The 13,605-nt window shown below is 50.0% G+C and overlaps 1 protein-coding gene across 10 annotated transcripts in view; it reads left to right on the forward strand.

Moving 5' to 3' along the window:
• The window catches only part of MYO18A (myosin XVIIIA), a 123,775-nt gene that overhangs the window by 22,769 nt on the left and 87,401 nt on the right, over window positions 1–13,605 (forward strand). For 7 of the 10 annotated variants that reach the window (XM_030799392.1, XM_030799399.1, XM_030799391.1 and 4 more), the window contains exon 2: window positions 6,892–7,971. In XM_030799392.1, coding sequence (XP_030655252.1) covers window positions 6,973–7,971 — 999 coding nt within the window. In that variant the 5' untranslated portion in view covers window positions 6,892–6,972. Of the gene's footprint in view, window positions 1–6,891; window positions 7,972–13,605 lie in introns of those variants that run through there. The other 3 variants (XM_030799401.1, XM_030799400.1, XM_030799402.1) reach the window with 1 other exon arrangement.

Here is a 13,605-nt window from a genome sequence, read left to right on the forward strand (position 1 = left end):
TTTTACTACTCTCTAGTAAGGACTTTTATATTTATAGACTTGCCTATTATAAACAATGCTGCAAGGATTAGCCGTGTGTATTATGTGAATGTAGCTATAGATGTCTTATAATGGAATTGCCCAAAGAACATGTACATAAATATTTTCATATGCCAGGTGCAGTGGTGGTGCCTGTAATCCTAGCTACTCAGGAGGCTGAGGCAGGAGGATTGCTTGGGGCCAGGAGTTTGAGACCAGCCTGGACAGAATAGCAAGAACCTGTCTCTGAAACAGTTTTTAAAAAGTTAGCCAGTAATGTGGTGCACACCTGTAGTCCCAGCTACTCAGGAGGCTAAGACAGGAGGATCACTTGAGCCCAGGAGTTCAAGGCTGTAGTGATCTATTATTGAGCCACCAAACTCCAGCCTGGGTGACAAAGCAAGACCTTGTCTCTTAAAAAAAAATTTTTTTTTTTTCACAGATACCACTAACTTGACCTCTGAAAATACATTAGTTGGTGCAAAAGTAATTAAGGTTTTTGCTATTAAAAAGTAACGGCAGGCCGGGTGCGGTGGTTCACGCCTGTAATCCCAGCACTTTGGGAGGCCAAGGCGGGCAGATCACGAGGTCAGGAGATCGAGACCATCCTGGGTAACACGGTGAAACCCCGTCTCTACTAAAAATACAAAAAATTAGTTGGGCGCGATGGCAGGCGCCTGTAGTCCCACCTACTCTGGAGGCTGAGGCAGGAGAATGGCGTGAACCGGGGAGTTGGAGCTTGCAGTGAGCAGAGATCGCGCTACTGCACTCTGGCCTGGGCGAAAGAGCAAGACTCCGTCTTAAAAAAAAAAAAAAAGTAACGGCAAAAACCATAATTACTTTTGCACCAACCTACCAATTTGTGTTTCCACCAAGACTTATGAGAGTCCCTGCATCCCATACCCTAATTGGTTGATGTTATCAACCTTGATAGTTTTTACTAAACTGCTAATTGAAAATAGTATACCTCAGTTTTACATGTCTGTGAATGTTGTGGAGGCTGAATGCCTGTTCATGTTTATTGGCCATTTGTATTTCTGCCCCTACAAATTGCCTGTCCATAGTATCCTTGGCACTAGCTACGTGGGCCCTCTGGACTCAAGCCAGTGTGATCCAGCTTGGCCTTGTGCTTATCAAGTTACCTTCACTTCTTTGGACTTTTCTTTCCATGTACAAAGGTTCTGACTTATTTTAGTCATACTTGTGCACTCTGTTATCCTCTCTACTGTGTCATTTAGATGGCAAAAAATGTGCCCTGCTACTATTAGGTACCTGTCTGAGGGTAATTAAATATATTTCATTTAATTCCCCCACCTTAGTTGGTAGGTACCATTATTATCTCCATTTTATAGATGGGGAAATGGAGGCCTGGAGGCCTTAAGTGACTTGCCTGAGATTTCATAGCTATTTACTCAGATTTTTTTTCATTTTTATTTAATTTTTTTTTTTTTCAGACGTGTTTCGTTCTGTCGCCCAGGCTGGAGTGCAGTGGCGTGATCTCGGCTCACTGCAACCGCTGCCTCCCGGGTTTCAGCGATTCTCCTGCCTCAGCCTCCTGAGTAGCTGGGATTACAGGCGCATGCCACCATGCCCAGCTATTTTTAGTAGAGACAAGGTTTCACCGTGTTGACCAGGCTGGTTTCGAACACCTGATCTCAGGTGATCTGCCCTCCTCGGCCTCCCAAAGTGCTAGGATTACAGGCATGAGCCATCGCGCCCTGGCCCTGTTTACTCAGATTTGTTCACAGGTTTGTTACTTGATATCCAAAGCCCGAGCTCTGACACTGGGCTTATTTATCTTTATGTTGCTTGCCTTTAGGAAGTGGCTGATAGATACATATTTTTTCCCCAAATTTTATCACAATGACCTGCAAACATTTAGAAAAGTTAAAGAATTTTGCAATGAATACCCTCCATCTCCTAGATTCTACAATTAACATTTTCCTATCCTTGCTTTTACACATCTTTATCCCTTGGTCCATCCATCAGGCTATAGTTTGTTTTTTTTTATTTTTTTCTTTTTTTTGAGACAGGGTCTCAGTCTGTTACCCAGGCTGGAATGCAATGGCATGATCGTGGCTCACTGTAGCCTTGACCTCCCAGGCTCAGGTGATCTTCCCACCTTAGCCTCCCAAGTAGCTCCCACAGGCATGCACCACCACATCCAGATAATTTTTTGTATTTTGAGTAGAGATAGGGCTTTGCCATGTTGCTCAGGCTTGTCTCCAGCTCCTGAGCTCAAGTGATCTGCCTGTCTCGGCCTCCCAAAGTGTTGGGATTATAGGTGTGAGCCACCTTGCCCAACCTCATCAAGCTGTCTTAAAATTTTACGCATCTCAAAGTAAAATGTAGACATCAGTATGTTTTGCCCCAAATACTTTAACATATATATCATTCACTAGAGTTCAATATTTGTTTATAGTTCTTTTCTTTTGAGTGAATATTTACAACAATGAATGCACAAATCTTTTTTCTTTTTTGAGATGGAGTCTTGCTCTGTCTCCCAGGCTAGAGTGCAGTGGCGCGATCATCTTGGCTCACTGTAACCTCCGCCTCCCAGGTTCAAGCGATTCTCCTGCCTCAGCCTCCCTAGTAGCTGGGACTACAGGTGCGTGCTGCCACGCCCGGCTAATTTTTTGTATTTTTAGTAGAGACGGGGTTTCAGGATGGTCTCGATCTCCTGACCTCGTGATCCACCCGCCTCGGCCTCCCAAAGTGCTGGTATTAAAGGCGTGAGCCACCACGCCCAGCTGAATGCACAAATCTTATGTGCACCATTTGATAACTTGACAAGTGCATATACTTATCAACTCAAACCACTATCAATATACAGGACATGAACATCACCCCAAAAAGTTCCCTCATGCGATCCCACTCCTACCCCCACCATAGGTTAGTTTTGCCTGCACTAGAACTTCATATAAAGAGAATCATACCCATATGTGCTCTTTGTCAAAGACTTCTTTCCCTCTCACTTGACATCATGATTTTGAAGTCCATCCCCATTGTGTGTATCTTTAGTTGTTTCCTTTTTCTTGCTGAGTGGTATTCCATTGCATGAATATGAGCATTGTTTATGCACTCTGATGGACAGATAGATGTATATTTGAGGTTAATGGTCATTGCCTTCAGGATGCTTACTCTCTTAAAGTGATAGAGCAGCTGAGTTGACAGATTGTACTTTGTTTTTGGGGATAGTAAGATCAAGATAGTTTGGGTCCATACCCTAACTTACATAGATGCCTTCCTTTTCTTAAAATTAGGAAAAACTTCTTAGAGTATGATGAGGAGAGAAACACAGAAAAGGAGGTCAGGAAAATTGTAAGGTTACCTTTACTGGAGTGGAGGGAGAGGGTAGGAGAGGAACGGGAGGCAGATGGAAACTGCAGCCTGGGATAGGGGGTAGGAAGGTGGTGGTATCAGAGCTGTTGGAGACTTTGGACCTGAGGCCAGGAGGTGCCGGAAAGTGCAAGGTCTACAAGAAGGCGATGGAGCAGCAGTCGCATTGCAGATCTGATCCTGGACGGGAGGATGCAGGCAGCCAGGCAGCTCTAGACTCGGGAGAGAACCAGTCCACAGCCAGGCCTGGCGATGATGGGGATGGCAGTTGGGAAGAGGTGCCTTGTGAGCTGTAAAGATTGTGGTGGCAGGACAGGGGTGGCAAGGGAAGGGCTGGCATAGCCTCGTTTTCTGAAGGCCCCAGGGTTGGGATGAGAGGGGTGCCTTTCGCAGAAGGTTAATAACGTAACCTGTGTCCACAGGAGACTTAGATATTTAGAATTTTAGAGCCAGAAGAGATCTAGAGCATGTAGTTCAACCTTGAGCAGAGTGACAGGCTCAAGGTCCCCCAGAGATTTTTTGGCAGATCCAGGCCTAGTTACCAAATCTCCTAAAACTTCTAGCCAGCGCCATCCCTTGTGCTGCTGCTGTGACCGTCTGCTGTCCTGCCTGCTGCAATGACAGTGAGGAACAAGCTTTTGCTCAGACTTTTTCGGGGACCTTTCCAGCCCAAAGATCCTAGAATTCTGGGAGATCCTTTCCACTCATATTACTCAGCGATCTAGCCCTCAGCAAAGAGCCAGGATTGGGTAAGCATTATAGACCGAGAATTGGGCATCTTGGTGGGACAGTATTATAGTCAGTTGGGTTCTCTGTGGTTGAACTGGGGCCAAGATACTCTTGTTTGTCCCATCCAAGTCCCCAAGGTGGATTTCTTTCTTCATTTCTCCCACAAGTGCCCCTGGAGTTATCTTCTAAACCATCCGTTTAAGATGGTGCAGGCAGTGGTGGGTGAGGTATAAGGTGGGCAGTAACAGCTGAAGACCCCACATCTTGGTTTATGGTAGATCTGTGCCACACCCCGTCAACATTCAGGAGGAGGGAGACTCCCCTTGTCACAGTAGAGCCCTGAAGAGAGAATGCTGGCTGTCAGGTACTCCTCCATCCCAAATCAGTCCAGACCTACCTGGCCAAGGACCCTGGCTGTGTGCCTTTTGGGCCCTAGATTTCCTGTTTTCTAACTCCCAGGTACTGTGCATGTAGCATTTAGAACCAACAAGTTCAAGGCTGGGCGCGGTGGCTCACGCCTGTAATCCCAGCACTTTGGGAGGCCGAGGCGGGTGGATCATGAGGTCAGGAGATTGAGACCATCCTGGCTAACACGGTAAAAACCCATCTCCACTAAAAATACAAAAAATTAGCTGGGCGTGGTGGCGGGCAGCTGTAGTCCCAGCTACTCGGGAGGCTGAGGCAGGAGAATGGCGTGAACCCCGGGAGGCAGAGGTTGCAGTGAGCCGAGGTCGTGCCACCTCTGCCTCCTGGGTTCAAGTGATTCTCATGCCTCAGCCACCTGAATACCTGGGATTACAGGCGTGCGCCATCACGCCTGGCTAATTTTTGTATTTTTAGTAGAGATGGGGTTTTACTATGTTGGCCAGGCTAGTCTCAAACTCCTGACCTCAGGTGATCCGCCCGCCTCAGCCTCCCGAAGTGCCGGGATTATAGGCATGAGTGGTCTTGAACTTCTGACCTCAAGTGATCTGCCTGCCTCAGCTTCCTAAAGTATTGGGGATTATAGGCATGAGCCACTGCACCTGGCCTTGAATTATATTTCTTATGGACAGCACTGCTCTAGAAAGGAGATGAGTTGGTATGCCAGGAGCAACACAAATCAGGATGCTGGGCAGGGGGAAGCAATTAGCCATTGCACTAGGGCCTTTGGGAATTTCTGACCTTGATACCTTCCTGAGCATTGTACCAGGGTTGAAGGGTCGTCCCTCTCAGTAGACTGGGGATCCCGGAGGGCCGTGCTTGGTTGTAGGGGTGGAGCACACAGAGAGGAAAGGCCTGTCCAGGGCCTGGCAAGAGGCCATTACTAGAAGGGATAAGCTTGTAGATCCTATGTCTGAAACTCAGAGGGGTAGGCTTTCAGAGACAGAGAAAAAATGTCATTTAATTTCCAATTAGGTGGCATGGCCTATTTCTTCTTCTTGTTCCCTGCTGGTTAGAACAAGAAAGACTCTCTTAACTCTTCCCCACCAGGTTTTTATCGGTCCTGTGCCCAGTTAGATGTGCAGGGGGTTGGGTATGTTGGTGGGTAGGTTGCACACACCCTGGGGCTGGGATTTTCTTTCAGGCTACCACAGTTTTCTTCCTGGGGCTATATTTAGGTGTTGGTCTGGGGAAAAGGATGTGAATTTTTTAGGATCCTGTTTATCCAGTGGACCCTGCCCCACCCCCACCTCGCAGCTGTCTATCCTCTGTTTGGTCTGGAGCTTCCCTTCCTTCTCTTGCTGCTTTACTTTGGTCACCCAGGCCCTAGAAAGAACACAATATTTGCCACTGAATCCCAACATCACCATTTATTAGCTGTGTGACAACTAACATGTATTTAATTTTCTGTGTCCCATTTTCCTCCTTTGTACAGTGGAAATAATGATATCTACCTTGCAGGAATATGCTGTGAGGTTCAGAGGAGATAGTGCGTGTAAAGTGCCTGGCATTAGGCCTAGCCAGTGGTAGTCATTAAATAAATGTTGGTTCCTTGAGTTCTTCTGTTAGGCGGTGGTTAAGGGTTCTACTCTAGGGATAACAGGCTCAGGAAAGAGTCCAAAGAATGGGATGTCTGTTGCTTAAACGAACATTGTCTGTGGGAGGTGATATTGCATTGAGTCCCTTTTCTTTTTCCTTTGAGTTTGAATCTTTTTTTTTTTTTTTTTTTGAGACAGGGTCTCACTCTGTTGCACAAGCTGGAGTAGTGTGATCATAGTTCGCTGCAACCTCGACCTCCTGGGCTCAAGCAATCCTCAGATTCCCAAGTAGCTAGGACTGTGGGCATGCACCACCACGCCTGGCAAATTTTTAAAATATTTTTGTAGAGATAGGATCTCACTGTGTTGTCCAGGCTGGTCTTAAACTCCTGGGCTCAATCGATCCTCTTGTTTCAGCCTCCCAAAGTGCTATGATTACAGGCATGAGCCACCCTGCCCGGCCTGTGTTTGAATCTTAAGTCAGGTCCCAGGTTGGCTTGAAGCATTTTCTCACCAGGAGGTCAGGTCTCCCACATACTACCTCCAGATACACCTAAGCCTTGGTCTATCGAAGATTCAAGGAAATGACAGGCTTTGGAATCTGGGCTTTTACCGCCTTATGTAAACCTCAAGTTTCCTTATTTGTAAAATGGGGTAATAATAGTAACTACCTATAGAAGGGTTGTAAGGATTAAATCAATGGAGACAATATTGGGTAAAGCAGAGTGCCTGGCACATAGCTAGCACCCAGTGAGGAGTAGCTGTATCATTTGGTTATGTCTGGACTGGAGACACATGAGACTCTGTTCGAATAACCTTTCTCTCTGTGTGTTTCTGTTTGCAGCAGCAAAGTGGGGCACCAAGGCCCCGTGCTAAGCACTCATAATCCTCTGGGGGTGCTACCCCTACAAACAGCACCCCCACCATGTTTAACCTAATGAAGAAAGACAAGGACAAAGATGGCGGGCGGAAAGAGAAGAAAGAGAAAAAGGAGAAAAAGGAGCGGATGTCAGCGGCAGAGCTTCGGAGCCTGGAGGAGATGAGCCTGCGACGTGGCTTCTTCAACCTGAACCGCTCCTCCAAGCGTGAATCCAAGACGCGCCTGGAAATCTCCAACCCCATCCCCATCAAGGTGGCCAGCGGCTCTGACCTGCACCTGACTGACATTGACTCCGACAGTAACCGGGGCAGCGTCATCCTGGACTCGGGCCACCTAAGCACAGCCAGCTCCAGCGATGACCTCAAGGGTGAGGAGGGGAGCTTCCGTGGCTCGGTGCTGCAGCGGGCAGCCAAGTTCGGCTCACTGGCCAAGCAGAACTCACAGATGATTGTCAAGCGCTTTTCCTTCTCCCAGCGTAGCCGGGATGAGAGCGCCTCAGAAACCTCGACGCCCTCAGAGCACTCTGCTGCCCCCTCACCACAGGTGGAGGTGAGGACTCTAGAGGGACAGCTGGTGCAGCATCCTGGCCCAGGCATCCCTCGACCAGGGCACCGATCCCGAGCCCCTGAGCTAGTGACTAAAAAGTTCCCGGTTGACCTGCGCCTGCCCCCCGTGGTGCCCCTGCCCCCACCTGCCCTCCGGGAGCTGGAGCTGCAACGACGGCCCACTGGAGACTTTGGCTTCTCCCTGCGGCGCACAACCATGCTGGATCGGGGCCCCGAGGGCCAGGCCTATCGGCGTGTGGTCCACTTTGCTGAGCCTGGTGCAGGCACCAAGGACCTGGCCCTGGGGCTGGTGCCAGGAGATCGACTGGTGGAGATTAATGGGCACAATGTGGAGAGCAAGTCCAGGGATGAGATTGTGGAGATGATCCGGCAGTCAGGGGACAGCGTGCGGCTCAAGGTGCAGCCCATTCCAGAGCTCAGCGAGCTCAGCAGGAGCTGGCTGCGGAGCGGCGAGGGACCTCGCAGGGAGCCATCCGATGTGAGTGCTTCCCTGGGCACCTGGGCTGAGCAGGGATGGGGAATGTGGGCACCTCCTGCTGTCGTGCTTGACTGGGTATCGGGAGCTGCGATCAGAGCCTAGCAGTGTGTAAGTGGGGAAGCCCTGCTGCTCTCTGAGCCTGTGGGGAAGCATGAACTCAGGAGAAGGTGCCCCATGCTCATAATCCTCTGGGGGTGCCACCCCTACAAACAGCACCCCCACCATGTTTAACCTAATGAAGAAAGACAAGGACATTAAAGGAATCACACCTTTGTCTCTCAGCCTTGTCTGGGAGCTGAGGACAAGTCCCCAAAGGTGCACTGCGGTAGAGTTCTGAGCAGTTTGGTCAGGCCTCATGGTTTTATGGTTCCCTCCAGTGTTCTGTGTCTGTTGGATTGACCTAACTGAATTCAGCGAAATGCCTTTCTCAAGGGTGCTGGGCTAGACCGAGCTCTGCCTGAACCTTAGTTTCAGCCCTGGAGCCCTTGAGAGAGCTCTGCTGTTGGTTAGTAATTACCATGAAAGTATTCAGCTTCTCCATTACAAGGACGGGTGAGGGGTTTGGGCACCGTATTTCCTGAGCCCTAAATTGGGGTGTATAGGCTAACATGTGTCACTTCCAGATATAAGAGACAATCTGGACAGTAAAATACAATATTTCCATGTTATTTAGATCTTGCGGATAAAAAAGGACAAATGATTTCAAATTAGGGCCGTCATGGAACATCTGAGATGTACAACTGGTATGATTATATCTTTGGGAAACATGACCTCAGGCCAGAGCCTCCTCTTGCCCCTGAGTGAGCAAGGGAATACCAGGTGAGGCTGCAGAGAAAGCAGGGGCAGATCGTGGAGGACCTTGTAAGTTACAGTTGGAATTCAGATTTCATCCCAGTGAAATGGGACTATTGAAGGGTTCAAAGCAGGGGAGTAACTGGATCTGATTTATAAAGGTCACTTGGGCTCCAAGAGTCTTTATTACCTCTCCTGGAAGGAGAAAAAGCGTGGACCTGGAAAAGCAAGAGGGATAAAACCTACACAGATAGTATGTCCTGACTGTCCCTGAGACCCCAGCTGCCCGCACAAAAAGAGCAGCAGGAGGCACAGGAGCAGAGAGGTTTAGATCAGATGGAGGAGCAGATCTCCATGGGGCATCAAGCTCACTAATCCCAGGGGTCTTTTGATAGGGTGGCTACGTAGCAGTTTGAATGTCCTGCCTGGAGATGGTATACGAAGGACAAGTTGACCACCTCTGGCCATCTTCCCCTCCCAGCTGTGGGTTTTAGGACCATCCAGATCTGGCCCCTGCTGCCTGACCAGGACCTTTTGGTACTAAGTGACCAGCCAGATGTGTCAAAGTCAGAGATGGGAGGAAGTGCTAATGGGAGGAAACAGGCAGAGTCCCGGTCCCAGCTTTCTCCCAGGGAGGGGAAGCAGCTGCTAAGGATGGCTGCTCAACCCAGTAGTACCTTGGGCCTGAAGAAGGGCTGGCAGTGGTAGGGTCAGACTGTCAGGAAGCACTGTAGTTGGGTTCCAGGCCTTCCTTTAATCCAGAGCTAGCTGGATTTAGGCAGCTTTGCTAGTCAGGGAAGGGTAGTGAATGGGAGGAGGCCTGTGTGGAAGACCTGGACTCTTCATTCCGGAAGCACACACTGAGCACCTACTATGTTTTAGCCACCAGGTTAGGTGGAACTCAGAGAACCACGAGGTAGAGAGGGAAGAACAAGGAGGGGTCTTTATGTCAGAAGCAAAGACTGGGCTGGGTGGTGGTGGCTCACGCCTGTAATCCCAGCACTTTGGGAGGCCGAGGCGGGTGGATCACTTGAAGTCGGGAGTTCGAGACCAGCCTGACCAACATGAAGAAACCTCGTCTCTACTAAAAATACAAAAATTAGCTGAGTGTGGTGGCGCATGCCTGTAATCCCAGCTACTCGGGAGGCTGAGGCAGGAGAATCACTTGAACCCGGGAGGCGGAAGTTGTGGTGAGCCGAGATTAAGCCATTGCACTTCAGCCTGGGCAATAAGAGCTAAACTCCGTCTCAAAAAAAAATAAAAGAAGCAAAGACTAACATGTTGCCATGCCTGTCTGCGTTCTTCCAGGCTAACACTGCTTTTAACAGATGGAATTTTCTTCTTAAATAGTGAATCCCCCAGGGGATTGTTGCCAGCTCCCTGCTGAACCACAGCAAGGCCTCTGTGGGGCCCTGGGCCTGGCATCCCAGATGCTGTTTGGTTTTCTCTTTATAGCACAGGGATCATCCTGGCATCTCACATTTTCCTAGCTTTCCCTTCCCAACTAGCTGCTGCTATCCCATCCCTGGGGAAGTAGATGGTTTAGCTTTGGAGGCCCTGGTGGATTCCAAGTTACAGCTGGTATCCCTGAAATGCTGGCTCACTCTAGCTCCTATGGGGTAAGCCCAGCTGGTGCCCAGAGGACTTCTTCCCCGAGCCTCAGACTGTTTCATCTGCCAGAGGACACAGTAGCAAACCCCATCCCCATGCATCTCCTAGAGCCATGTGGCAGGATAAGGAGACACATAGGGCTGAAAGAAGCCCGTATCTTTTCTCACCCAGGTAAGTGGTGGGGACTCATGCCACAAGCAGAGAGGAGCAGGGTGAGACCAGCGTTTCCAGCTTCCTGGGACAGGGCTGGGAGTGGCGTGGGGTGCTGCAGCCTCTTCTATACCCTCAGCCTCTATCTCCTCCTCTTCCTTTTACTCCTCCTGCTCTCTGTCTTGGCAGCAGTTCTAATCCCAGTTGTGCACCAAGAGAAGTCTTCCCGCCTCCTCCAGACTCCTGGGAGGGATATCCTGATGACTGTAGCCCCACAGGAACAGCTCTTGCTGGCCACCCTGCCATCAGGCCATCTATCAACTGTGTCCACACATTGCCTGTCCCCAGGGAGCTCTGAGGGAGCTGACTAGCCATCTGTTCTCTTCCTGCACACAGATGGGGCCAGGCCCCCGGCTCCTCTCCATGGCCTGTTTAGAGGGCCCCAGGGAGACACAGCCCCTTGGGTTTCCCTCTCACATGGTGTGTGTCCAGAATGCTGGGTTCACACCTTCATGTGTCCTGGTAGCTGCTAGATGAGGTTCCACTGGGAGCAGGGGTGAGCCACAGTGGTAGGGTAGACTTGTGGCCTGGTAGAAATCAACCAGCAGGCCTGGGAGAACAGCGTTTTCTTCTGCCATCTATCCTTCCACCTGCCTATCCATTAGGGAAGCATTTGTTGAGCACTTAATGCATACTAGGTCCTGGGCTCCAGCGGTGAGCAGCACATAATCCCAGCCCCAAGGAGCTCATAGTTAGCAGGAGAGATGGTCCAGTAGCAGACCATGACATTACCCTCTGAGAAGCTCAACCACAGGAGCCAGTCCTGGTGCTGGCAGTGCAGCAGAGGGGCGTCAAGTCCAGTCTTGTGGATGGGTCAGCCAAAGCTGACATCTGGGTAGTAGATGAGTGAAGGGGAGGCAAGAGGAAGGGAAACGCTGTCACAAACACATGCCAAGGCCTAAAGTTATGGAGAGAGAATCACACGTTTCAGGAATAAGGCTGGGAGACGGTGTGTGGGAAGGGAATGCTGGGAGAAGCACTAGGAGGCATCCACGGGAGCCAGGTCACGGAGGCCCCTGTGAGCCGTGCTGGGGAACGTGAACTTTAACCAAAGGGCACTGAAGCAATTTAATCAGGGAGCAATAGGAACAGGTTTTAGGAAATTGCTCTGGCTGCTTATGGAGCATGCTCTAGGGTGTAGCAAAGTTGGCTGTGGGGAGAGTGGTGAGGGAGTGATTGTGATCCTAGGAGAATGGATGGAGACCTGCACTCAGGTAGAGGCAGTGGGATGGACAGCCATCTCAGACTCGAGCAACTGAGTCACACTCTGGGGTCTTGGTGACCCACTGGTAGGGGCCTGAGGGAGAGGAGGGGTCATGTGACCACCAGAGTACTGAGAAGATGCTACATTCTTTCCCCTTTGATTCCTTAGGGAAAGTTCTTGGGGGGCATCTGTATTTGGATCAGTTACTCTTAAGTTTGCTGAAGGCCAAGTGTTTCCTGAGTCTGGTGAGGTTAGGGGAGATGTTGGTAAAGTTGAGGATCTTAAAACCCCAGTTTGATCAAAATTCCCTCCTCCACTTCCGTAAGTCTGGATGGGAAAGTCAAGGCCCATTGAGAAGGGGCAGAGGCCAGGCTGGAGACTAGGGCCTGGGAGAGGAGAAGGCGAGTCTGTCTGTATCCTCAGTCGGTCCATCCTAGGGGAGGACAAATGGAGTGCCTTAGGACTAGGCATGTCCTCCTGCATCTGGGAGTATAGGACTTTTCTGCTGAGCTCAGAAAAGCCCACCCAGCTAAACCCTGGCCAATGTGGTTGTCCTGCCATGAAGAGCCAGAGGTGCTGGCCAGAAAGCAAGGCTCCTGAGCATTTTTCTTTTTCTTTCTCTTTTTTTTTTTTTTTTGAGACAGGGTCTTGCTCTGTCACCCAGGTTGGAGTACAATGGGACAATCTTGGCTCATGTGCTCAAGCAATCCTCCCGCCTCAGCCTCTTGAGAAGCTGGGACCATAGGCACACACCACCACACCTGGCTATTTTTTTTTTTTTTTTTTTGACATGGAGTTTCACTCTTGTCGTCCAGGCTGGAATGCAATGGCGCGATCTCGGCTCACTGCAACCTCCGCCTCCCTGGTTCAAGCGATTCTCCTGCCTCAGCCTCCTGAGTAGCTGGGATTACAGGTGCCTGCCACCACACCTAGCTAATTTTTATATTTTTAGTACAGACGGGGTTTCACCATATTGGTCAGGCTGGTCTCCAACTCCTGACCTCAGGTGATCCACCCGCCTCGGCCTCCCAAAGTGCTAGGATTATAGGTGTGAGCCACCACGCCCAGGCTAATTTTTGTATATTTTATTAGAGACAGGGTTTCCCCATGTCGCCCAGGCTGGTCTCAAACTCCTGAACTCAAGCAATCTACCTGCCTCGGGCCTCCCAAGTGCTGGGATTACAGGCGTGAGCCACTACACCTGGCCCTCCCTGAGCTTTTGAGAATGGTGGGAAGGGAGAGGAGGTCTTTAAAGGAAGGCTTACCACTCCCTCCCAGCCAAGTCTAGTCGCTGTGGTAGAGGTACTCCTCCTGGTGGACCATGAGGCTGCTAGTTGGAGGTTTTAGTGTGTGGGGTGGAGTTTCTAGTCAAAGGCTTTCAGGCTGTCGGGTTCCTCATGAGGTTGCCATGTTCACGTAAACCACCTCACGCTCAGGTGGGTCTGGGAGAGGGCATGTTACAGTGGAAAGAGCATGGGCTTTGGAGCCAGAAAGACCTGGGTTCGGGTTTTACCACAGTTTATCAAACTTTTCAGAGCCTCAGTGTTCACTTTTCCCTCAGTAAATATTTAACGAAGTTGACCTAAGGACTGGGCACTGTGCTGGCACTGGGGGATTAAATAAATAAAATATAACCTTTCCTTGAGGAAGCATAGACCTAAGTAAAGAAATGCAAAGCTGCTGTCGCAGAAGTCTGTGCAGGCATACGGTGGGGCAGGAGGAAGTTCTGCCTAGGGGGAAGGGGGGGCAATCAGGAGAGGCCTCCTGGTGAAGGTGACCTGTGATCTCTATGAAATAGGCCTATTTTATCCTCCTAG

Source organism: Nomascus leucogenys, chromosome 19 (genome assembly GCF_006542625.1).
Source record: "Nomascus leucogenys isolate Asia chromosome 19, Asia_NLE_v1, whole genome shotgun sequence".
Lineage (NCBI taxonomy): Eukaryota > Metazoa > Chordata > Mammalia > Primates > Hylobatidae > Nomascus > Nomascus leucogenys.